This window comes from Anoplolepis gracilipes, chromosome 4 (genome assembly GCF_047496725.1).
Source record: "Anoplolepis gracilipes chromosome 4, ASM4749672v1, whole genome shotgun sequence".
Taxonomy (NCBI): Eukaryota; Metazoa; Arthropoda; class Insecta; order Hymenoptera; family Formicidae; genus Anoplolepis; species Anoplolepis gracilipes.
Genome location: NC_132973.1, coordinates 16,863,362 through 16,890,886, shown reverse-complemented (window position 1 = coordinate 16,890,886; position 27,525 = coordinate 16,863,362). Strand labels below are relative to the sequence as shown.

Genomic DNA, 27,525 nt, shown 5'->3' with positions numbered 1-27,525 from the left:
GTATTACAAAAAAGTACAACAGGTAATTTATCGGACTGACAAAAATCGCGACCTGATATCGAGAGTAAACGGTCTTGTTTTTGGAGCGGCTTTGTCTCGACTGACTCGCACTCAGTCTCCTTTTCTTCTTGCTCGCACGTTAGTCCTACGCGATCAATAATATTGTTCCACGGTCTATCTCGCCGGAGACAACGGAAAGATTCAAATCCCCACTGGTAGTAGAAAATTGACAGATCAATATAATGGACCATTTCAAGTTATACGCAAAATAAATGACGTTAATTATGAATATAAGAGAGGTAACAAAAATCAAATTTTACATGTTAATTAACTGAAACGCGCATATTTCCTATTACAGAATGATGATGCCAATTAGTTCAAACTCTTTCGAGGCCTTTACCAATCAACCATTAGCACACCTACCCGGAATCTACTTTGAAAGTGTCGGTAATCTTCTTATTTTTAGAGACTATTGGAATTTTACGTATATAAGATCGAGATTTTATGCTACAATCTCTACGGAAACAACATATCATGTTCAGGTTTACAAGAATTACAACGCATTGAACGAAAATAAACAGCAATAAAAGCAGACAGAGAAATTCTTAATGATATGATAGGACAAATTTCGAAGATTTTATTCGGCACATTAGATTCGTATAATGCTGATTATTATAACGAATAGATAGATATTGTTTATAATAATTCAAAACAATTAAGAAATCTATATAAAAACAAATCAATATTATACAATCAACTATTAATAACTTTAGTAATGTTTTTATAGCAAATAATCAAAAATTTAAAGAAATCGATTTTAATTTAAACACATTAAAGGCACACATGTTACAAAACTCTAATAAACTAACGGAAACGGAAATAAATATAAAAATAAATTCATATTTACTAGAATGTGCTGAAATGATGCTCGAATATGAATTGGAACTAGAAATACTTACCGACGCTATATTATTAGCACGCCGAGGATTACTCCATCCTAAATTCCTATCTCCCAAAGAACTGTTAATAATTTAAAAGATTCGCATCATATGATAAACAACAGAAGATTACCTGTAACACTAGTACCTAATCAATTTAATAATCTAATTGATTCTAGCAACTTAAATGTATTTTATAAAAACCATAGGTTAGTTTATATCATCGAAATTCCATTACTTGACAAAACTGACTTTACCTTATATAATGCAATTCCACTACCTATCAAACAAAATGAAGAAAATGTTTACGCATTTATTAATCCAACATACACATATATGGGACTTAGAACCGATAAACTGCAATACACACATTTAACAGATCAAGACATAGCGAAATGCAAAAAGGTTAACAACGCGATGATCTGTAAACAAACAAATTTATTATTGCAGATTACTGGTATTCATAATTGCGTCAGAACTGTTAAGATCAGCCAAATTAGATAACATATTAAAAGAATGTGATATATGTTTAATGAAACTTCATAATACTGTTTGGTACCAATTGAAATCCGCGAATTCTTGGATTCATTCAGCACAACATGAGGAAATTCTTCACATTTTATGTCCAGATGACAAACCACGTCGGACACAGTTGCATTCGAATGGAATAATTATATTATCTCAAAAATGCGATGCTATTTCAGATAATATTTTACTACATAGTCGAACCATTAATATAATAGACACTATCGAAAAAGATTTTATCCCAAACGTTAATCTAAGCACAAAAAAATTATGCGAGGACATCAAAAAGAAGAACATGTTTTGGAACTTCAATTATTAAATATCGGTAAAGTACCTCATTTGGACATTAATTTATTAAAAGCAGCAAGCTCTAGCCTGAATGAACTATATAAGGAAGCAGACGAAATAAGTAAGCATCATCGAACAATAAATCTATATGGAAGTACTATGAGTTGGTTCTATTATATAATGTATGGCATTTTGATATTAGTCACCATATATATCTTCATAAAATGTTCACTAATAAGTAAATGCATTAACATTTTTAGTAAATGCATTAACTATGTTGTATACCTAGAGAAGGCTGTACTCATTATTTCAATAACTGTTTTAATAATAATGTAACCAACAGTAACGCACAACTACGTGTAACAACCACACCACAGGAAATTACTCTTGCATCGATACCCGTCAAAGATAATGAAACACTTCAGTGTAGCGAGAACAATGATCAGGGCGCGAGAAGACAGCGTCCCCGCTCTCAAATTACCGATTATCAAATCTAAATTAATACATATATCCCATCTATGCATTGTAAATTTGATATAAATACATTTGCGAAAATATGCGATCATAGTACATAAGATCTTTTACAATGCAACCGCTTTTTCTTATTTTCTTTATATATGTATTTTACATTGTAACATTAGATTAAGTTACTATATAGTCACTTGTAATTTTGTTAAACTTATAACTATAAAAATATTCGAATTAATCTCAGATCCAGGATGATCTGTAATTTAAGGGGGAAGATGTTACGTACCGCAACTTTCCCACGCAAATATTTCACGAATAGATATCTTATTAAGAGACAGCAGTTTCTCACGCTAGATGTGGATAAGCCACAGGACACTCTTAATATCTCTTCGCGAGATATCTCTTTCGGTTAAGCGATAAGCGCATCACTTCGAGATGCCACACGACTTTATCTGCATGTGGGGACTGACTACTTTTATATCGCTGGACCTCCGAGAATGAAGGTCCAGCGATATAAAAGTAGTCAGTTCTAAGTCGTCTCTCTCTGAGAAAACATTTTCGACTTGTAGCATTGCGCCATATAAAGTCTTGTAACTAGATAACTGTACCTTTTTATTCATTATGTCGCGTTCAGCACGTAACAGTATATACATATACAGTCGGACCTCTTATCCTACGACTCTCTTATGCTACGAAACCTCTTATTCTACGACAAAAAATCCTCTCATGCTATGACCGCGAAAGGGGAATTATACCCCCACTCTCAAATTTTTGTCGTAGAATCAGAGGTTTAAGGAGAAGATTTCGGATCGAAAATGTCGTAGGGTAAGAGGTCCGACTATATATATATATATATATATATATATATATATATATATATTATGAACAGGGGGTTTTTAGTTAGTATTCCACGCGGGATCTAGGGTGGTGAGTCCAACATAACCCTATCGGACCGGCCGGTGGGGTATGCGTAAATGCATTTACCCCCTGTCGCAAAAAAAATATAGAATTATTATAGAATTATATATAATTATTTATTATTATTATTATAGAATTTACTTCGTAAGTTAAGATTCAGCAAATCATATGTGTACAACATTTTATTTATGTTAACTTTTTATAAAAGTAAGTTTATTATATGTTACATATTTATAAGCTTTATTACATGTTTATTATGTATTTGGTAATCATATATATTGTCATACATATTTTAAAATGTTAAACAATATGTCGCAATATAAAATTATTCAAGTAAATAATATTTATATTAATACAATAATTTGTTTACAATTATAACATGTATGATACCAATATATAATAAACATGTAAGACGTATAAACATATAACATATAATAAACTTACTTTTATAAAAAGTTAATAATTGACACAAATAAAATATTCTATGCATATGATCTGATTAATTTTGGTTTACGAAATAAATTCTACAATTGAATCAATTAATTAATATAATTAATTAATAGTATAATTAAATTAGTATAGTTACTTTTAAAAATACGTTTAATTTTTGTATTATTGTATTATTATTTTTGCAATTTTTTTATAACTTTACATTTTAATTAATGGAAATATAAATTTGCACAATTTTATAATATAGAAATATATTAAATTAATTTACACAACATTGTGTCGAACATTTAATGCAAGTATTATAATTATTTTAACCAAAAAATTTAACCATGCAAGTTTTTAATTAAAATGTTATAGTGGACTTCCTCACCATCTATGAGATTTCACTATTGGCGCGTTAGGTTTTTGTAATGTGGACCTTCGCCTGGAGCCCTATTGTACCACATTTTATTTTTACACATATATTTTACATTTCTATATTTTTATTTATGAGGTGTGTCTTTTGCAGACATGGTGTCTATTACAGACATGGTGTCTTTTGCAGACATGGTGTCTATTACAGACATTTATCTGAGATAAATGAAAAATCCTACTATTTATTATATTTATTATATTATATAAATAACAATGTCTGTTATTCATATAATATTATAAATATAATAAAATATAATATAATATAATAATAAAGCAATAAATAATAAAGTCACACAGTGCTCTCTTAAATATAAATTATTAAATAAGTTAAAAACGGCCATAGAGAGCAAAAATTAAGTCGTGTTAAACGAGTTAGGTCTTAATTAAACTATCATATAATAATTAAAACACAATAATAAGATATATTATAGATAATATCAGAAATGACAATAATTATTACATATGTCGCATAATCTTCAATAATAAAATTACTAATAGCGGTGTTCTATATCGCATTATCATAACGCAAATCAATCCTCATATCAAAAATTACAAATGTTAAGAGAATCTTTATATCGCATTTACGTAACTCTACTCATACGAAGATATTAAACCGACAAATGTTAACAAGAAATTACAATTCAATAATAATATAATTATTTGGATGCGTACGTTTCGAGCTCAATCTTTGAGTCTTCATCAGTGCAAAAATTAAGTCACAAATATAAAAATTTATAAATTAAAACGAGAATATTTAATAACGTGTTATGAGTATAAATGTAAAACGCTATTGTCTTAGTTGTGTGAACCTACTCCGATAGATGTTTATTACAGACGAACATAGTCAACAATAAAAGAAACCACTGACCTGATAATATTGTGTGTGAATATCAATGTTCGTTGATATCTGTAAGAATGGGTGATGTTTTTAATATAATTAATTAAATTATGTATTGATAATCACTGTTCAAAAACTGTTATGAAGCTCACTCACTCTTTAACAATATTAGTGACGGTTGGTGAACAAATTGTTGACTCGTGTACTGTGGAGTTCGATCGTAAATGTCAAGGTATACTACAAGTTATATGTATATGTAATGTTTTCCCATCACTAAATTTTAGGAAGAGCGCCAACAATATCGTGATAGACAACTGGTAAATTATCCGTATCAATTTGTAAATTTAGACCTTTCTTTTGTCTTTTGATAAATAGCATCTCAGAGATTAGCCTTTTAGTATAATATGGAGCCTCATCAAGTATTTTAACGTTATCCCAGTCAAAATCATGGTTAAGCTCCCTTCTATGATTAGTAATTACAGAGTTTGTGTTAGTATTGTGGTGTATATGTCTTTTATGCTCTGTGATTCTAGTTTTTAACTTTCGGGATGTTTGACCAACATATGAGACCTCATATTGGTTGCAATTAATTTTGTATACGACGTTCGTTTTTAATTCAGATGGAATGGTGTCTTTGTGAGTTCTAATTATTTTATTTAATTTATTTATGCTATAATATGCGAGTTTCACTCTCGAATTTTTAGTTATACCCCTGAATTTATCTATTATTCCTTGTATATATGGAATCGTGAAATAAACCGGTTCACAGCATTTGGTATGTCACTAATAAGAATCTTATTGTTAATAATAGAATTTAAACGTGACTGGATGACATTAAAAATTAGTTTTAATGGATAATTGTTGTTTAACAGGATTCTGATGATCAAATCGAAATTTTTGCTGTGATATTTAGGATTTGAGAGAAAGACTGTTCTGTCCACTAAACTAATAATTGTACCCTTTTTTTGTTGTAGTGGGTGGTGTGAGAAATAGTTTAGATATCTTCCTGAATATGTGGGTTTGTGATACCAGTCAAATATTAAAATATTGTTTTCAATCATGAATGTTAAGTCAAGGAAATTAATTCTATTATCCTTCTCTATTTCTATAGTGAATTGTAATCTGTCATGTTGAGAATTAAAACTATTAAGTGTGTAATGTATAGAGTCAGAGGGTACAGCCATGATTATGTCATCCACAAATCTAAAATAAAACTGGGGATTGAAATATAACGTGTTCAAAGCTTTCGTCTCTAAGTCTTGCATAACTATGTCAGCTATAATGGGTGATAATGGTGAGCCCATGGGAGTTCCGAATGTTTGTCTATATGTGACTTTATTAAATGTAAAATACGTACAGTTTAAGATCATCCTAATCCCATTTAAAAACTCTGCTTCGGTAAAGTCACAGTTATTGCTTAAAAATTGCCATCTATTTGAAATGCTGTCAAGCGCCAGATTTAATTAGAATTGTTAGTGACACAATAGTGAATAAATGGAAAATATTAATTTCGAAGCGATAATAGACGAGTCGTCAGACAAAGAGTATGCGTTGTCGGACGATAGTAATTATATTAGTGATTGCAGTAATACCGATTTTAACGACAACGTAGTAGAAAATGAACAACTCCGTGCGCAAAATCAACGTAAGATTTGCGCCATACACTTTTATTATTCAACGGGTGGTGCTCTAGCTCTCTGTGTTTCGTGTATGGACATCTTTCGAGATGACATCGGATTAATATACGAAATACGGAGACATAAAGTTACATCGCCCGATGAGGTGGATATGCAATGGTGCAGCAGCTGTCAAATTTTATTACATATAATAATGTCGCGTAATATGTGTTATGTTTGCACACAAAAATAGAGAGAAAAAATGGAAAATGTGCAACAGAAAGAACGTGACTTGTTGGAGCGTTCCCACCAAGTCACCACATTGGGTGAATATTTTGGATGGCTGCAGCATTGCGAGGAGTTTATCGAAGAGCTTGAAGAACGCAGCCGTGTCAAGCGTCCGCGACTCTCAATCGGAAATAGACAATCTTTGGTGACAAGAATTGCGCGACTCGAGGGTGCAAAAACTCGATTGCAGAGACAGTTTATACCCAGTGGTGGTGATTATAGTAGTGAAAATAACGCGGAGAGACTCATATGGCGAGAGATTGATACGGCGTTTGAGAGACGCATCTTGACTGGTGCGGTTATAAATTATAATCACATCGAACCTCGTCAATTTTTGGAAGATGCGAGTGACATTGTGCTCGAGCACGTGCGAGACGTTATGCAAAAACATAACAGTGTGAAAGTGAATACAGTGTTTAACGGCGAGTTTGTGGCGAGTTGTTGGCGGGCGATAAGCATGTCAATAAATCAATCAATACGAGAAACTGTGAACTCTTACATACATCCGATTTACGCGAGTGGTATGAGCGGCGAGTCGTCGAGCCAATCCTTGCATCGCTCGAAGAATTTCAGGAACGCGATAGCGGATGGGCATTATCGCGTATACTAAATTTGACTGTAAATATAAATAAATATAATCCTATGCGCGCCGGATGTTACGTGCAATTATTGCGAAAGATAATAATGAAACGAGCAGTGGTTAACGTGCAATCTAAAGACAATGCATGTTTTGCGTGGGTGATAGTGGCTGCTCTGTATCCAGCTGAAAGATGCACACACCGACAATCATCGTACCCGCATTATACAACAGTAATGAATCTCCAGGATATTGAGTTTCCAGTCACTCTTAATTAAATTAAAAAATTTGAAATTTATAATGACATTTCAATCAACGTGTACAGTTTTGAAAACGAAAACATTGTCCCTATTCACCTTACGGAGCAAAAGAGAGACAAGCACGTCAACTTGCTCTACGTGCAAGATGCGCAAGATATCAGACATTTTGCATGGATCAAGAATCTATCTAGACTTATTAGTATGCAACTTAGCAAACACAAGACTAAAAAATATATCTGCGATCGGTATGTATATTTAATAAAACTGTCTAAAAATATTTAAAACAAGGATATAAAAATTTTAACTTTTATTTTACAGATGCATGCACTATTTTCACTCGGTCGAGAAATTGCAATCACATACAGTAGACTGTGGAAAGATGAACGACTGTGCTATCCGATTACCGAGCGATAAGGATAAGTGGCTCGCATTCACCAACTACAACAGGAAGGAGCGACTACCTTTCGTCGTGTACGCCGATCTGGAGTGAGTTTTGGTGAAAAAAGAAGAAAATTTTTATCAACATCACCAAGTATTTAGTATGGCTTATGTACATTGCTTGTACGATAATTCGTTATCCGCGTATCATTCTCGTCGCGAAGCCAATTGCGTTGCATAGTTCACCGACGAACTTAAAAATTTGGCGCAACGTGTAGAAAATATTTTAACAACCAATGTCCCCATGGTAAATTTAACGCAAAATGAATGGAAAAAATTTCGAAGTGCGACTCAGTGTCATATATATGAGAAACCATTCGTAGAAGATGATACGCGCGTACGCGATTATTGTCATTTGACCGGGCGGTACAGAGGTCCCGCGCATTCAAATTGCAATCTAAATTACAAAGAATCTTTTTGCATTCCAATAGTATTTCACAATTTATCTGGTTATGATTCTTACTTTATAATCGAGGAAATAGCCACAGCGTTCAAAGGGGAAATCGATTTACTTCCGATAACAAAAGAAAAATATATTTCATTTACAAAACATGTTAAAGGTACGAAAGACAAACCGGGAAATCACATTAAATTACGTTTCATAAATTCATATAAATTTTTCACAAGTCTCGATAAATTGGCATCTTTTCTGAGCAAGAATAAACTCAAAATTTTATAATCGGAATATAAAAATTTATTCGCCGAAGATTTCAATTTATTAACATGAAAAGGTGTCTTCACGTACGAGTACATTGACTGCGTAGATAAATTGCAAGATGCGTGTTTACCATCACGAGAATCATTTTACAGTTCCTTGACAGGTAACACAGTATCTGAGAGCGATTACGCGCACGCTGAGACTGTGTGGAAGCGATTCTCCATTCGAACGCTAGGCGAATATAGCGATCTGTATTTAAAAATCGATGTTTTGTTATTAGCAGACATTTTTGAAAATTTCCGAGAGAGATGTATTAAGAGTTATGGGCTCGACCCCGCGTATTACTATACTCTTCCCGGTTACACGTGGGACGCCATGTTAAAGTATACGAAAATTATATTTGAATTACTCACAGACATTGACATGGTTATGTTTATCGAACGAGGTATACGCGGTGGTCTGAGTCAATGTTCCAACAGGTACGCGCGTGCTAATAACAAGTACATGCAGTCGTATGACTCATCAAAACCATCAACGTACTTGATGTATTTCGATGTTAATAATTTATACGGATGGGCAATGTGTCAACCATTGCCCTACGCCGATTTTCAGTAGGTCGATAATGTTTCCAATTTTGATGTATCATCGATCGCGCTCGACTCGTCTACAGGCTACATCCTCGAAGCCGATCTCGAGTATCCGCAGCATCTTCACGATTCGCACACTGACCTATCGTTTTGTCCGACACGCGACAAACCACCTGGCAAGCGCGAGGACAAGCTTCTCGCAACCGTATACGATAAAAAGCGTTACTTACACTACCGCAACCTGCAGCAATGTTCATGTCACGGTCTTCGCGTTACAAAAATTCATCGTATATTACAATTCACTCAATCTCCGTGGCTCCGTACTTATATAGAACTCAACACAAAATTTAGAACACTGGCAAAAAATGACTTTGAAAAAAATTTGTACAAACTAATGAATAATGTAGTGTTTGGCAAAACGATGGAAAATGTGCGCAATCGCGTAGATGTTAAATTTTTAACAAAATGGGACAAAAGGTACGGCGCAGAGACATTGATTGCAAAACCAAATTTTCATAGCAGAAGCATTTTTTCGGAAAATCTAATCGCTGTAGAATTACGTAAACTCGAGGTGAAATTTTACAAACCAATTTACGTACCAATTTATGTGTATTCTCGATATATCCAAGACATGTTTGTACGAATTTCACCACGATTATATGGTACCAATGTATCGGGAGAGATGCAAAGTCATGTACACTGATACGGATAGTCTTATATATCACATTGAGTGCGACGATGTGTACGAGAATCTGAAACGCGACATCAGCAGATTTGATACGAGCGACTAGTACTATGCGATAGACAATGCGTACGGTATACCGCTCGTGAATAAAAAGGTACCGGGTCTAATGAAGGATGAAAACAACGGTACCATAATGACCGAATTTGTCGGACTTAGAGCAAAAATGTATGCGTTGCGCGTGGATGGTAAGAAGGATACGAAAAAGGTAAAAGGCGTCAAGATTAACATTGTTGCGAGAACGATAACGTTTGACGATTACACGCGGTGTTTGAACGAAGAGATTGAAATAATGCGTAGTCAATCGTGTATAAGATCAAAATTACACAAGGTATACACCATTCGCGAAACAAAAATTGCTCTAAGTCCGTACGACGACAAGCGGTATATCGTACCTACAACTACTGATACGTTACCGTGGCGACATTATAAGATATCTTTATAAAATATAATGTGTGTGTGATTTTTTTTCTTGTATGTATATTTCATATTTTATATATTATAATGACTATTGGAAAGGATGTATTAATAAAGATTTTGTATATTTCAAATATTTCATATATTTTTATATTGAATACATTGTGTTTCATATAAAATTAAATTACATGATCCTTATGTACCCAAGAATTGTGCGAGCTATCAAATCCCAGCCATTTCACGTAAACCTCGTCACCCCTCCTGCGCAGTACTTTCTCCATGAGATACACATCTGGATAATTCGCGTGATGCAACTCGTGCTCGTAAAACGCTCCAGCAATAGATTTTTTGCGATAATCCTCGAGTAGATACGTTACGGGATTAGTATGTTGCACTTTAACAATTTTAAACACCTCGGTTGTCCAATTTGGTGTGTAACCCTTTTCGAAAAGTTTTTTGTATTTGCTAACGCGTACCAGGTCACCTACTTTAAACTTTGCAGGAGCAGCAATTTTTATACTGTTGTATACCGTATTTAAAAGTCTATCAGCGATCGTGGGAGTAACATCGATAGGTCTCATATTGATAATGCGATGTTTTCGCGCGTTATATTCTGCAACGAGTCGGGATAGCGCGTTGATCCACTTGTAAGTTCCGTTCAGCGTAAACATCTTCCACATGTCGTTCTTCAGCGTGCGATTGAATCACTCGACGACAGACGCCTTCAATACCGAATATGTGGAATAGTGATTAATGTTATGTTTCCGTATAAGCCGTTGCACATCGGTATTGTAAAATACCTTTCCGTTATCAGTTTGTATGTTTTTCGGGCATCTCTTGCTATCTCGAATTATTTTGGCGATTGCATCAGCCGTCTCCCTTCCACCTTTACTCTTGAGTGGTACAGCCCATGCATACTTGCTCAACACATCGATGACGGTGAGTATGTAGTGATAACCTTTGTTGAAACGAGAATACGGACGCATCTCGACGATGTCGGCTTGCCACAGATCATCGTATCCCCGCACTATGATGTGTCTTCGGGGAAAATTTTTTCTCGCCGGCGCGTGCAGTTCGTTCACCAACTGTCGTCTCTCCAAACTATGTTGATTCTTTGCTTTGTCAGTTTTCCTCGATGCCCGTTTGTTGTTCGCTTTTTTTCACTCATTTTCGTTTATCGCCTTTAATAGCCGTTCTTGACCTGTTCTGACCTGTTCTTGACCTGTTCTTGACCTGTTCTAACCTGTTCTTGACTTGTTCTAACCTGTTTCTGATCTGTTCTGACCTGTTCTTGACCTGTTCTTGACCTATTCTGACCTGTTCTTGACCTGTTCTGACCTGTTTTGACCTGTTCTGACCTGTTCTTGACCTGTTCTAACCTGTTCTTGACCTGTTTGTAGCCATTCTGGACCTGCGTTGTTCACCGCCGTCCTTCACCCATTCGAAAATCGTTCTTGACCCGTTCGCAGCCTTTTCCGCAGTCGTTTTTGACTCGTTCGTAGCCGCTTCTGACCCGTTCGTAGCCTCGTTCACAGACGTCTTTTGACCGATTGTAGGAGTTCTTGAGTTGTTTGTAACCTTGAGTGTAACCGTTAAGAACGTGTTCGTAGCCTCGTTCGCAGCCCTGCTTGAAATGCTGATAGCCTCGTTCGAAGCTGTTGCAGCTGCTAGGTCGGTCACTGCTACTGCCACTGCCACTCATTGTAGTTAGATAGCAGTTCGATAATTCTTCGTAGCTGTTCGATAATTGTTCGCAGCCGTTCGATAATCCTTCGTAGCTGTTCGATAACCATTTGATAGCCGCTCCTAACCCGTTCACTGATACTCATTTAGGTTGATAGCTGAGTTAGCATTAACCGGGCGTTGAAGTTCGTTTAGCACAATCTGTATTGCTCGCACGTTCTTCTCAAGCGAAGTAAGCTTCTCGCCTGATTTTTTCTGTCGATTCATTAATCTTTTAACGCAGGATTGCACGTACAATTTGTTGACGGCATCGGTGTCAGCCTCAGGTTGCGCTACACGGCAAATCTTACGCGACCTCGCATCGAAGTCTGTAACGACGCGACACAAAGCGTTTTCGTGCACATAACTTTTTACCAATCTATCCCAAGAGCCGTTTGTACCGGTTGCATTTCTTGAATCGAATAATCCAAATTTGTTGATAGGCATTTTTTTTCTGAAGTTTCGTAAAGTGTCACGCAACGCTGATCGACTGATTAGTTTTGTCGAGACACCATTTAATTTATAATAATTCCTGCTTCACGAAGTTTCTCGATGATCGACTGGATCTCGTTATCGTGAGCGTCGTGACCAGCTAAGCGCGAAGCGTTGAGCAATCGTAGCCGATCTACTAGTTCGTTGGGATCGTCCCAGTGCACGTAATCAATCATATTGTTGGTTAGCGTCATAACGCGAAGCATAGATATCTCCCCTCCAGATTTTGTATTTTTCGATTCGAGCGACATCAACGGTGCAATTATATGTTTGTACTTGTACCCCCTGTTACCCTTCAAATGGCCCTGCGCATCATAATCGCGTCTATGCGCGTTCGTCACCAATAATATGCTCTTGTATTTTTCCAAATCGTCCCCCCTCGTGTAAAGTTCATCATCGGGAATTCTCTTGAAGATCAACTCGTACAATCCTGGGGTTCCAATGTACCGCACGTCATCTATGATAATAGAGTCATCTTTGTTGATGTTGAATCATTTGTTGCCGAGTCGCATTTCATTCTTTCTGTCAAAATAGACTCCATACACATGATCAATCTCGTGATTTTTGTCGCCATTGAGCAAAGCGCCTATGTACTTTTGCCCAAGTGGTCCAAAGTACTCCCGCAACGTTTCTTGACCTTCTGACGTTTATAACTTGTTTCGAACAAACGATGATTCGAGCATGTTGTCCGAGGTTTCGAAAACATCTTCGTTTACGCTTGTTGGTGCGGCTAACGGCGTAGAAGCTATCGACGGTTCATACAGTAAAACGTCCGATCGTTTCCTTTTTTTCGGTGTCGCATCTTCCTCTTCCTCTTCCTCTACCTCCTCATCTTTAGCCTCTTCCTTCTAATCCTCCTTGTATCGCTTGATGGGTAAGATTTTAATCTTTGCGCTACTCTCCGACTTATTTTTCACCGCGAACGAGTTGTCGACAATCTTTTGCAACGGCTCGATAATAGGTTTAAAATGGGTCTTGACCGCGATATCGTCATCGATGTTACCGGTCTTCAAAGCGCGATGTTTCTTGCGGATCGATTCCCTCGTTTTCGCAATCTCCTTCGCCATCTTTTCACGCTCGCGAATATTATCGCTCCCAGCCATATCGATAGAGAATGTTGAAAGCTCGCGTTTCACCCCTCACGACAGAATGTAGGCAACGACTAATCATTTTGTGGTATCGCAAACATGTTAAACCCGTTTCTGTATCGCTCGTTTATAAGCAAGCTTATCCTTATCTATCACGAGAAATCCATACTTTTGCTGCCAACAAGTACGACATAACTCACTGAAATCCTCGTATGACATGTCGGTATTCACGTGATCGTTGTACACGTGTTTCAAGTTGGTGCCATCCTGTTTAAACAAGATTAGCAGGTTCGCGTTGTCGCGTAAAAGATGTTTCGGTATTCTCGCGTATGTCTGGCAGAGATAGAAGCAATCGACGTTCGAGTGGCGTCCCATTGAGAAATATTCTCTTATTGTATTTTGTTTGTCGCACGCCACGTCATCGAAAACGAAAATCGAGTTTGGACGTGCTTCGCTCGGTGGAATGACGTCACTGTTATTGGAGAATGTAAAATAGCCGATTTCATCGATCGACGTTAATAAATTCTCCAGATATCGATATTTTGGCTGTTGCAGTGACTTTGAATACACGTACACATTTTCAAAGCGGACGCCGTGCGGGCTTTCTATCAAACTAATCAACACGTTAGTTTTACCGCAATTCGAGGGGCCGCAAACGATTGCGCGTATAGTATTCGGCAGCATCGTACCGTGTCTACGCATCTCCGTGTTGTCCCCCATCGAGCGTAATCTGGCGTCGTAATTTGTCACGCGTATCGCGGAAGGTTGTCGCACGAATTTTATTTTCCCACTTCCGATTCGGATCGCACGCCTGTCTATTTATAGCTGCGCGGAACTACAAAGTGTTCAGTAACGAAAAAATGTTTGTCCTGCTATCAAGTTCTTACGATATTCTCGATTTGAGTGCTGAACAGCTACAGTTTGTATCTAAAGCAGTTTTATTGCGAATGTGTGGCAATCACGTTCACTACGTGTGGGACAAACTTCCGGAATACATAAAGGCGGATTCGGAGGTTCAGACCTATCGTCGCTGTTTCGAACATTACAATCAACCGTGGCAACAAACGCACATTGACGGTCCAGCGCCAATGATAAAAGATTGTCGTGATTGTCAACGCAAATAAGTAAAAGTCTATTAAATCGTGCGATAAACTTGTTGTGAATGTCACAGCAAATAGGCAGAGGTCTATTAAATCGTGCGATAAACGCGCTTCCTATCGAATTGCATATTCCTGGATACCAGTTTTGCAGTCCGGACACGCGGCTAGAAAAACGATTGGATAGAGGTGATCGAGGTATCAACCCATTGGACGCAGCGTGTTGTGAACACGATATAGCGTACTTTCGGAGAAACGATCTTGCCGAAAGACACGCGGCGGATAGGATGCTCGCCAAAAAGGCGCAAACTCGCATCACTCCGAAAGATTCGTCTCTCGGTGAGAGAGCCGCAGCCACAGGTGTCTGAACAGCAATGAAAACCAAAACGAAGTTCGGTATGGGTCTAAAGTCGAAAACGAAGAAAAAGACGGTGAAAAAACGAATATTTCCGGTAGCGAAACCCGGGGGTGTATTACCGATTCTATCAGTGTTGGGCGCTCTCAGGTCTCTGATTGGTGGAGCGGCTGGTGTAGCAAAGATGGTGAACGATGCTACACAACGTCAGTTTCAAGAGCTGCTACGTTACAATCGCGCCATGGAAGGTCGCGGATTGTATCTCGCGCCATACAAATACGGACGAGGAGTCTCAATGAGAAAGAAGAAAAAAAAACGTCAAAGAGACGCTAAAAATGCCAGAGAGCGTAACTACCAACATACAATTGCTGCAACTAGCAAAACGTATGCACATTCCATAGTTTAGAGGTGTTTTTATGCGTAACTCATTACCGATCGGTGGTATATCGAAACGAGAGCGGCATCATAAATTTGGATAACGCTAAAGGCTCGGGTACTCACTGGGTAGCGTATGTAAAGAGGGGGAATCGAGCTATATATTTTGAAAGTTTTGGCAATCTTCGACCGCCGAATGAATTGGTGCGATATTTAAATGTGGCAAAAATAGATTATAATCACACATCCTATCAAACTTATAATCAAAACATCTGCGGACAATTGTGCTTGCAGTTTCTCCGAACGGTCGATGCACGCGAATTTAAAGACATACATTGCGCTATTTAACTTATTATTCGTTAAACAGTTTGGTCAACATGTCTATGACATTCACGCTGACTGGAAAAAGCAGCGTTCTTGCGGCAAACTACTTTCCCAACGTAGATTTAAGCAACGGTGAATACGAGCTTGGTCTAGCGGATTTTGAAAGTTATCACACGATATCGAACGTGAATTCCTCGAATAATAAATTTTACTTTGGCAAAGATGATGCGGAAATTACGAGGGATCGTACGAGCTGCAAGCGATACATGAATTTTTGAAACATACAATTTCACAAAAACGTTCGCAACACACAGTTCGTGATGGTGATAAAAAACACACTGTCGACGACGATGACTTTGAGGCTGGAGAATGGCCTATAGTGCTCCGCGCTAATTACAATACGATGAGGAGCGAGATCAAATGCGCCTGCAAATTAAATTCTAGCAAGCCTAACAATATTGGATCGCTGCTAGGATTCTCGAACCGTATACTGCAGCCGCGAAAATGGTACGAGTCGGACGTGCCGATTAACATTATCAACGTGAACATTATCCGCGTCGAATGTAATGTGACCGCGGGTGCGTACAATAACGGCAAACTTGTTCATACGATACACGAATTTTCACCGAGGGTACCACCAGGATATAAGATATCGGAAACACCGGCGCACATCATTTACCTACCGATCATCGTGCGGTGCATTACGGATTTAACGTTACGTGTTGTCGACCAGGAAGGACGATTACTCGATTTTCGAGGAGAAGAGATCAGCATTAGATTGCATGTACGGCGGCGGCAAAATTAGCGTGTGATGCTCGTGTTGAACGGATCGAAAGACGTGAGAGACAACACAATCTTTACGACGCCAGCGACAACAACATCGACATTTGCTAATATCCTCCAATCATCCGGCACTAAGAAAAAGAAATTGAACGCATCAAACGTTGCGTTTTTACAATCTTTGGGATTCGTGGTGCGAAACATTTGAACGATGACTACATTCTCAACATCGCGGACGAGCCAATCTTTGACGATCGCATCGTCAAGATTGAGACTCACTCCTATAACCCATCCGCCAACACAACGTTCGGACACAGTGATGAGATAAGAATACCCATACAACGACAGGATCTGTATACATTGCCGTACGAGAGTTTCTTATACATCGAGGGAGAATTAAAGATAAAAAAACCAGCTGGCGGATCCAATGTGGTACTGCAAAATAATTGCGTTGCATTCATGTTTGACGAGATTCGATACGAACTCGATGGTGTGGAGATTGATCGGAATAGAAACGTGGGAATAACAAGTATGCTCAAAAACTATGTAACAATATCATCCGATAGAAGCGTGATTATGAGAAATGCTGGCTGGAGTGAGCCAACTATTGTGGATGGACACTTTAATTTTTGCGTACCGCTCTACATGTTATTGGGATTTTGCGAGGATTACAGATGCATAGTAATTAACGCTCGTCACGAGTTGATCTTAATACGATCGCGCAATGACAACAATTGTCTGCTTGGAGCTTTGACGCTGGAGCCTGTGATCAACATATTCAAGATACAATGGCGAATGCCACATGTGTTGTTGAGTGAAATTAAAAAGCTGTCTATGCTGCGCGCTGGAAAGCGGACGCTACCTCAGCATAGGTTTTCGCTCGTGTGATCTGTACGAATTTCCGCTCTTGCAGCGTAAAACCAAACATTCGTGACCATTAAGACCGCGACTCAGCTGGAGAAACCACGATACGTTATCTTTGCTCTGCAGACAGGCCGGAAGAATGTTATGTCCGAGGATGCGAGTAAATTCGACGACTGTAAATTAACAAACGTGAAACTTTATCTGAACTCGGAATGTTATCCGTACGATGACATGAATCTGGATTTCGATAAAAACAGATGGTCGATTCTGTACGACACGTACGCGCGTTTCTGCAAAAACTATTACGGATACGAGTACCTCGAACCGAGTCTCACCGTCTCACTGTTTCTACAGTACGGTTCGTTTGTGATCATCGATTGTTCTCGACAAAACGAATCGGTCAAGAGTGCAACCGTGGATGTGCGATTAGAATTTGAGTGTAAGGAGAATGTGTCTAATAATACGACTGCGTACTGTCTCATCATACACGATCGCGTGATCCAGTACAACCCGTTGTGCGCAAAATTACCTAAGTGTTTGCGACAATAATTTAGAGAGAGGGGAAGCAGGATATAAAGCCGAGTGTTACGAGATGGTTGTCATTCTTCTTAACGGACGAAAAGAGATCTCATCATGTCTGTACCAACGTTTGTCGATTTGCAAGGATTTATCGTTTCGAATAAATTCATCGCAAAGGAGGTGGCGGTGCTGAGAAGAGGAACTGTTCTCGAACATTACATTTTTCGGAGTCCTATACCATGGCATCTCCTTACAAAATCCGAAAAGTGTCAAGCTTCATGGTTGATGGCGAATCATCATGGACTACAATGGGAGGATGGAATCGTTGCGTACAGCATGGCGAAACGATTGATTACAACAGCTGTAGTTGAAGAAGAAGATGATAAAATGCAGTGTATCGTATACGTTAAAGGATGCCAGAAACGAGAATGGCTTGCTAATATGCTGGACGACGATGCGAGAGAAAATTTAATCATTGAGACCTTGGATGCTGATTACGACGATATCGAATCTCTAAATAATCTAGATGTTAAAAATACTATACGATGTGGAAAACATGTTAAGAATTGCGCATTACAAAATGTATTCAAAATATTTAACTGGTGGTCGCAACGCAAGAAAGAATTGCAAGATTTGGAAAAATAAAGTATTTAAACACTAATATGTTTTATTTCTTATTCCCCCTCCTCATTCCTTCCTTGCCTTACGAGTCATTTAAGAATTCTTTTTATCCGAGTATCGTCTCTCCTTTCTCCTAAAAATTTCAGAGCACTAAAGTATTCTAGAATCTCCCACCACATTTACCACTAATCTCCCCCCACTACTTTGAAAAAACGGGGTGTCACGTATATTTGATTCTTCATATTCGATTCTTCATACGGTCAGTGTTGCGTTAACCGTTCGTGAAAGTGGTCCCCTTTTGAAATCTGGAAATATGTACTACGTCAAAGAAGCAGTGGCGGCCCCAGCAGAAGCGTGAATAATTACGTACCGAGTCGTTATGAAACTCCTTCGTTTGAGAACAAATGTGACAAGTAAGTTTTTGTTTAACTTTTTTTTATTTTTTCACAAATTGTTTTTAAACTAATTTTTTTTTATTTTATTTTTCTACAGCATTTCGTTGAAGCGTCGTGCGATTCGTATATTAAGTAGACGATACGCATTGACAACCACGGAATTCAAATTCCTTGAAATTGGTATCAACGTGGGTACACCGAGTTATGTGGAAATTGTCATAGGAGATCAACAAGGAAAGGAACTGGTATTATCTCTCGAAACGTGGAAGGGACTCTACGAGCAACGTCGCAATATTCACGATTTACTGCGAAAGGACTCTAAAGATACCTATAATTTTATAAGCGTTGGACCACTAACAGTGCGAGTTCATACGATTAACGATACTAAACTTATAAGTCTCAAATCTTTAAACGTACGCATGATGATGATTGAACCGACGTTACACCGTATGTTTGATCTCGATCAATGCATCGATGTAACCTTTGATCGATTGGTTAGAATCACCGAGACAGTCGATACTAAGTTTACACAATTCTCCAATATCGCGTCCACTATAAGGGATAATAAAGAAGTATCAAATGTAATACGCGCCAGCGACGCCTTCAATAAACATCAACTCGTCGATTGCGAACTGGTAGCTTTAGTTTTTAGTCACAATATGTAATAATAAAAAAAAATATAAAAGAGAAGAATAAAGTTTTTTTTAAAATTTAAATCATGATATACATATATTATTCGCACGCATTTCCCATCCGTGCTTCCTCGCACCCGTAAACAGTCCCAGTTCTCATACGTAGCTCGTTACGGGGGATGACGTCATGCTGGGAAGGGAGAATGCGAAGCTAGGGACCGCGAGAGAGTAAGCGCTAGGGAAGAAAGAGATAGCGCGAGGCGAAGGAGAGCGAGAGAGTAAACGCTAGGAAAGAAAGAGATAGCGCAAGACGAAGGAGTGCGAGAACGTAAACAGAATTTTTTTTATATTAAATATTAAGTTATTATATCTAATTATATCTAATATATGAAGGAAGAAGGATGGGATAGATGAAGGAAACGCAAGCAAGCAATTATATGTGTTTTAACATAATTTTTTTTATTTAAAAAGCATGTGTGTGTTTATTTACAAAAATCTGTGCGTGTGTGTGTGTGTGTGTGTGTGTGTGTGTGTGTGTGTGTGTGTGTGTGTGTGTGTGTGTGTGTGTGTGTGTGTGTGTGTGTGTGTGTGCGTGTGAATAAAAATAAAATAAAGTTAAAATCAGGGGAAGCAGGGATCTCTGAAACAGAAAAAGGAACATTTTTATTAGTATTTTAAAATATATTTAAAATTTGACCATATTATATATAGAGATACTTACAAATAGGGCTTCTTTCCGAATAGTCTGCGGAGGTCAAATATGTCCCCCTTTATGTGCACTATTTCTCGGCCACGGAAGCGATCATGCCATAAATCCTGCCATTCTTCGGCCTTCCTTCGATTAGCCCGCACCCAGCGCACATACTCCATGTGCGCTACGCTTATATATCCAGGGATCGGATTAGCACCTATTTCAAAAATCTATAAAAAAATATATAAATATTTTATAAATATATTTTATATAATATATTTATAAATATATTATAAATATATTATAAATAAAAAAGCGTATAAAAATAATAATAAAAACTACTTACATTTCCAAACAGGACCTCCAGTAGCGCCTGGAATAGGGCGCGGGCTAGATTTCGCGCTCTTCGAAGTGAGCAGCGGCGATGGTACCGGCGATGGTCGATCCATTCCGGAAGCCGTAGGTGACGGAATCCCGTCTCAAACGTCGCATGCATGAACGCAATAATTTGCGACATTTTCTTTGTTTGGACAAAATACGCTCACTCGTCAACAGTCAGATACTTTATGCCAGCTCCAGCGAGAGCTGAGTAACGTCTCGGTAAAAAGGGTAGGGGGTGAGCATGGCATAAAAGCTAGTACGAATGCCTACTCTTCACAACTAATAAAAAAAATAAAAGCTAACGTGAATTTTATGGAGTCCCCGGCTATAAATCAGTCATGCGTTTTTGCACCTTTAAAAACGGCCTGACCTGTTCGTCGCAGTGTCAACCAAAAATTTCTATTCTAAACTTTATGCCTGCTCCAGCGAAGGGACCGTGAAAGAGAGAGAGAGAGAGCCAACACCTAAAAGTTAGATAGTGCGAGGCGAAGGAGAGCGATAGGAAAGAAAGAGATAGCGCTACATTAGAAATAACGTAAGGTTTAGGGATCGTGAGAGAGCGAGGCGAAGGAGAGCGAGAGAATAAACGCTAGGAAAGAAAGAGATAACGCGAGGCGAAGGAGAGCGAGAGAGTAAGTGCTAGGAAAGAAAGAAAGAAATAGCGCGAGGCGAAGGAGAGCGAGAACGCAAACAGAAATTTTTTTTCTTTTTTCTTTTCTTTTTTTCTTTTTATAATTTTTTTCTTTTTTTCTTTTTATAACTTTCTTCTTTTTTTTTTTATTATTTTTTTCTTTTTATTATTTTTTTCTTTTTTTTCTTTTTATATTTTTTTTATATTAAATATTAAGTTATTATATCTAATTATATCTAGTATATGAAGGAAGAAGGATGGGATAGATGAAGGAAGCGCAAGCAAGCAATTATATGTATTTAACATAATTTTTTTTATTTAAAAAGTGTATGTGTGTTTATTTACAAAAATCTGTGCGTGCGTGCGTGCATCGTACGTGCGTGCGTGCGTGCGTGCGTGTGTGTGTGTGTGAATTTAAAAATAAAAAAAAAGATATAAAAAAATATATAAAAGATTGCATGACGATGGTCGAGCGGTACGGCACGACGGCGACTGCTGCTGCGAGGCGCTGGAGGGGATGATGGCGGTGGTGGTGGCGTCCAGGTAGGGCTCCTGCATAACAGAAAAAAAAAATTTATTAATATTTTCATAATTTGAAAAAGAATACTTACACATCAAGGATTACTTACAATTACTGATCAGAATCAGTATCAGAATCTGGATCATTGTCGATGACATGTTGTAGATACAACATGTCATCGATAAGTTGACTTATTTCCCGATGGATTTCTTGTAACTGTTCAGGACATGCTTGCCGATTTCCGCCTGGTAAACAGCAATTCTCGCAAGGCTTTCCCCTTAGTCTGTTGTTTTCATTCGTCTATATATAACTTTGTAGTTTGAAGATCACTGTTGAGGAATTTTTTATGCTAAGTTCGCGATTTCGTTGAAACTTCACCACCGCATTCAATAGTTTTTCGGTCACCATTTTTCACAGCACTTAGTCCTAGCAAGTGTCTACAAAAGTTTATTGCTGCGCACAAAAACGGCACACACTACATGCTATTACTTGGCACAGTGTGTCCACAGTTATTGCACGAGTTCCAACCGTGATAAATATATTGTCCAGTTTCATGTTTATACACAATTTTACCTTGTGTATATGAATCTTGAACTTCAATGAAACACCCAGAACAAAATTTTTCACTATTTTCCTCGTCGTCATCGTACTTTTTCACTTCATAATAAAATATGATATTACACATTTCCTGCCGCTCGGTTATATTTCGTAAATCTTCACGCACTAACGGCACTACTTGCTCATTTAAATAGTCTTCCGGATCACTCTCATAATCAGAGTCAACCACTATTTCCACTTCTTCATCGCTGTCGTCGATGATAACCACATCTTCATTGTCTTCATTGTCTTCGATGACAATCACATCTTCTATATTCATTTTAGCACTAAATCGAAAGACACTCGACGACTGTTGAATACGTTTTAACGCGGAGACAGATTCTCAAATTCGAGCAGCCGAATGTTGGCGCTGATGCGTTGCATTCTTTCCTTAAAAATTATGGAAGATGTTTCGCTCCAGTTTTATGGGAGATTTTCCGCGAGGGTGCAAAGCTGCCGAACGCCAGCGATTAAAATCTTTTTTTCCATAATGGCGCTGATGCGTTGCATTCTTTCCTTAAAATTATGGAAGATGTTTCGCTCTAGTTTTATGGGAGATTTTCCGCGAGGGTGCAAAGCTGCCGAACGTCGGCGCTTAAAATCCTAATGATATAATGACCATAAAATGATCATAAAATTAGAAAAAAACAGTTTTTGACTTCTAAAATGCCCCCGGCTATAAAATCAACCGCAAAGATAAACATCTACTTTCGAACGTGTGTAGGACCTTTCACTCCCCCACCCCACCCCCCTTTCCGTAACACCAGACCCCTCGCGCCTCCCAGATACCCCCGCCCCCGCAACCCCCTCGGCGCTCCATGGTTTAGAATCCCCACTATAACACTACTAATGATGTCAGCTATAAAAGAAATATCATTGAATTGATTTCTCTATCAATACTTAATATAACTATGTCAGGCTGAAAAACTTTTAATTTTGACAAAAATTTATTATTAATTGGCAATCTTTTACTAATTTCTTCAGCGGCAGTTACATAAAATTGTAAACAATTCTGTCTAACGTTTATAACTGTATCTGTGTGTCCTTCTTTAATTAATTCATTTAGGTATCTTCGCAATCAAATCCTAAATAAATTTCTTCTAAAAATTTTTGATTTTCTTTTTCATCAAATTTACTATAATTGCATAAACAATCCAAAAGCTTTAGTTTTTAAAAGTTTTTACAAACTGTGGTTAAAAATTGTAATGATTTTGGCTGCAATAAGTATATTCTAGTTTCTACAGCTTGGAAAAATGCATTAAATGAATTTAAAAAATTCAATATATATTTTAAAAACAATAAATAAGCTTTTGTATCTATATTTTGCATTATAGACAATAAATATGTTCCGATCTTTGTCTTTTCGCTTACGGTATTTTCATTCAGAAATAGCTTGACAGTATTCCAAGACTCAATAAGTCTTTCAACACATGAGTGGTGAGAAAGCCACCGTGTATCAGACAATTTTAAAATTTTTCGGTTTGTTTCTTGAAAACATTCGCTAAATTCTTGATAAATAGCCGAACGTTTCGGACTAGAATTAATAAAATTTGTAAGTTTTTTTTATAAATTCCTCGCAATAATCGGGTATTTTAGCAAATGTGGCATGTGCAACAAATGCAGCCGAATGGCATGGACATGCAAGTGTTATTAAATTTGTACAAATTTCTTCTAATTTTTTTAAACGAAAGATGTTTACCTGTCATTACGGACGCATTGTCGCATGACACAAGGCAACAATATTTTAAAAAGGAATATTTAATTTCCATTTCATATTTAAATGCTTTAAATAATTTCTCTGCGCTGCAATCTTTGGCATCATTATTTATTAATTTTACTAATTGCGAGTGAATGTTTAATGTTTCCTGATCAACATACCGAACAAGAAACGTCATCCATTTTTCATTAGAAATATCAGACGTTTCGTCTATAAAAATTGAAAATTTAGTATTTTGAATGCTGTTAACAACACGATCCGTCTCAACTGGACATATCACATTTAAAATTATGTTAGTACATTTTGTTCGTCCCATACTCATATTTTTCAAAACATTATAATCTTTTACTATTTCTTGAAAAAGAGTCAGAATTTCATTTGCCGTTTGATACGATATATTTTTGTTCGAGATTAATGCAGCAAAGCGAATTTCTGCTATTTTCTTCCGCTCTTCAAATGACAAAAGAGATTCATTCATATTTATATCTTTATTGCATATTTGTTTCATTTTTTTTACACATTATTTGATGTTTTTTGGATTCTACGTGACGATAGAGCTGACACACTGCACCGGCAATAGACGTATTACAAAATGTGCAAAAAGATGAATTTATGTCATCCGATACTTCGCGTAGCCATGGTTTAAACAATTCGATGTCTAACCATTGTTGTTGAAAACGTTTTTTGGATATTGTTTTATTTAAATTTTTATTATCATTATTCGATAATACCGATGTGTTTTCTTTAATATTATTTTTATGACACGCAGAATCCGCATGTCTTAAAACGTGTGATGTACTACACGAAAAATTTCTATTGCACACAATACAATGGAAAAGGCTTTCATTTAATGATACTTTACGAATCCAAGATTTAAATCAGTCAACACTAAGCCAAGCTTCTGAAAAGTTTCGGTTAGTTCGCTTCTTTTTAATTATATCACACATTTTTACAGAACGTAAAGATTGGTAAAAGCTAAGACTGTAAGAATGAAAGAGATAAAAGATAAAAATTTTTGAACAGATATTTAACACAAGTACACGTATTACTACTTTACTTGCACTAAATAAAGTGACAAAGCAAAGGATATTACAATTGCGTGATAAAACAAATGCATCATAAATTTTTTATCGGTAATTCAGTGAATTATTACATTAGAAACATCATAGAACAAATACGCCACAAATTTTCAAACGGGAGGTTTAGTCAATTCTAAGAAATTAAGATGTCATGATACGTTATATTATAACGCAGTCAGATGGCGCGCAGTGAATAAAAAGGATAAAAAGTAAATACATTATCAAATTAGAGGACGCATAGATGGCAATAAAGTTTTAAATGGCGGATCTGGAACTGTCATGTAAGTAATACATTAAATTATTTTTTATATTTTTTACGAAAAATTGTATGTGTAGACTACCAGACAATTATAAAAATATATATAAAAATGCAAATACATATAAATAAATAATAAATACATTTTTTTATAGAAGTTCTACAAAATTTAAAAGATATGTCCTTGCAATCTTTCACCGATGGAGCTGTTGATGCAACAATTGTTGCAACAACAAAAACTGCAACAACAACAACAATTGCAAGAACAGTTGCATTTGTTGCAACAGCAGCCGCAACAACCGGAGCTCCAAAAATTGGAGCAGGAATAATGGAGCAGCCGCAAGAAGCGGAAAAGAATAAAGAAAGTATGTTCATTATGAAATATTTATTATTATAATATTTTAATTTATTTATGATTTACTTATATATATGTTTATTTGTTACAAAATGAGGATGTGGGTGCGGAAACTCTCACGCCCGTTGGTATGTCCAACGGGGACGAATCCCAGCTTTAAAATATGCGGATGTGAGGGACAGCCGAGATGGCCGAGGAAGCGACCGAGACAGTCGGGGTGGGCCGAGGGGCCGCCCCATAATTAATAATTATTATTTTTAATAAAAAAACTATAATAATAATAATATAATATGTAATCAAAATAAAAATAATTAATTGATTAAATTGTAGAATTTATTTCGTAAACCAAAATTAATCAGATCTTATGCATAGAATATTTTATTTGTGTCAATTATTAACTTTTTATAAAAGTAAGTTTATTATATGTTGTATGTTTATACGTCTTACATGTTTATTACATATTGGTATAATACATGTTATAATTGTAAAAAAAATTATTGTATTAATATAAATATTATTTATTTTTTGAATAATTTTATATTGCGACATATGATCTCCTACTGTGATATTTATTCAATTTTGTATAAGAAATAGAAAAAACATATTTAGAACATTTAAACACAAGAAAATAATCTCGACTTTTACTAATTCTAAGTAAATACTAACAACTATCAACATTTATAAAACTTTAAAAACTGTTTTGAATATTTTTTGACTTTTTTTAAAGCTGGTTTGATTTTTTACCAGTAAATTTTAGGTTTAGCTGAAATTCGAGATTTTATAGTAACATATAACAAAAATTTTATAATATATTTATAAATATTTTAATATTTTCATAATATACTTAATATTTTATTAATATTTTTTTTAGGAATTGTTTTAAAGATATAATTTATAAAAAAAAAATATACAACAATTTTCATAGTGACTCTCACTAGTAATGTTTTATGGATTTTATGGAAGTCAAATTACAAAATATTATCGTTTTCAAATGATACAAGTCATCACTCAAAAGTTAAAAATCTGTCTTATGTAATAGAAGTAGGTATTTGGATTTTTAAATCAAACCAAACATTTTAAGAACACTGCAGCATTATTTGATTATATTATTAATTTGACAATTTTTAATTTAGAATAAAGAATTTTGCACTTTATAAAAGTAAGAGTGTCAAATGGGACATAGTACTCAGGGTTGTTATGTTTTAAACATTTAAGTTTAAAACAAATGTTTAAAATATGTTTTTAACATCTCAAATTAAACACAGTTTTGTTTTAAACATGTATAAAACAAATGTTTAAAACATAATTTTTTTAAATGTGTTTATTAAAACTATATTTACAAATTTTTGAAATTTAATTTTGAAACTTAAACTATTAAATTAATCATTTTAATTTGCATATGTGAATTTATTTTATATATGACATACACACACATCTAAGTATATATTAAATGCATAAATAAATGTAAACTAAAATTAATATAATATAAATTAATTAAACTATAATTTATGTAACCTGACAAAAACAGAGAAATCAATTTTATAATAAACGTAAAAAGAAATATTATTTCTAATCATCTTTAATTAAACTGTTTGAATTTAAAGTTCGCATA

General features: G+C 36.1%; 2 protein-coding genes and 2 pseudogenes across 2 annotated transcripts; 3 read left to right on the top strand and 1 right to left on the bottom strand.

The window, feature by feature from the left end:
* The first annotated feature begins 359 nt into the window (after positions 1 to 359).
* On the top strand, positions 360 to 1,782 carry LOC140664968 (uncharacterized; annotated as a pseudogene).
* A 4,935-nt stretch (positions 1,783 to 6,717) lies between these two features.
* Positions 6,718 to 7,962, top strand: LOC140664967 (uncharacterized; annotated as a pseudogene).
* Positions 7,963 to 10,601: 2,639 nt separating this feature from the next.
* On the bottom strand, positions 10,602 to 13,342 carry LOC140664966 (uncharacterized). Its single transcript, XM_072890609.1, has 3 exons — positions 13,231 to 13,342; positions 12,929 to 13,093; positions 10,602 to 10,816 (listed from the first exon to the last, which is right to left on the bottom strand). The coding sequence occupies exons 1-3, from the start codon at positions 13,340 to 13,342 to the stop codon at positions 10,602 to 10,604; spliced, it is 492 nt and encodes a 163-aa protein (XP_072746710.1).
* Positions 13,343 to 18,972: 5,630 nt separating this feature from the next.
* LOC140664965 (uncharacterized) lies at positions 18,973 to 19,719 on the top strand. Its single transcript, XM_072890608.1, has 2 exons — positions 18,973 to 19,013; positions 19,152 to 19,719. Exons 1-2 carry the CDS (start codon positions 18,973 to 18,975, stop codon positions 19,717 to 19,719), a joined length of 609 nt encoding a protein of 202 aa, XP_072746709.1.
* Positions 19,720 to 27,525: the final 7,806 nt, after the last annotated feature.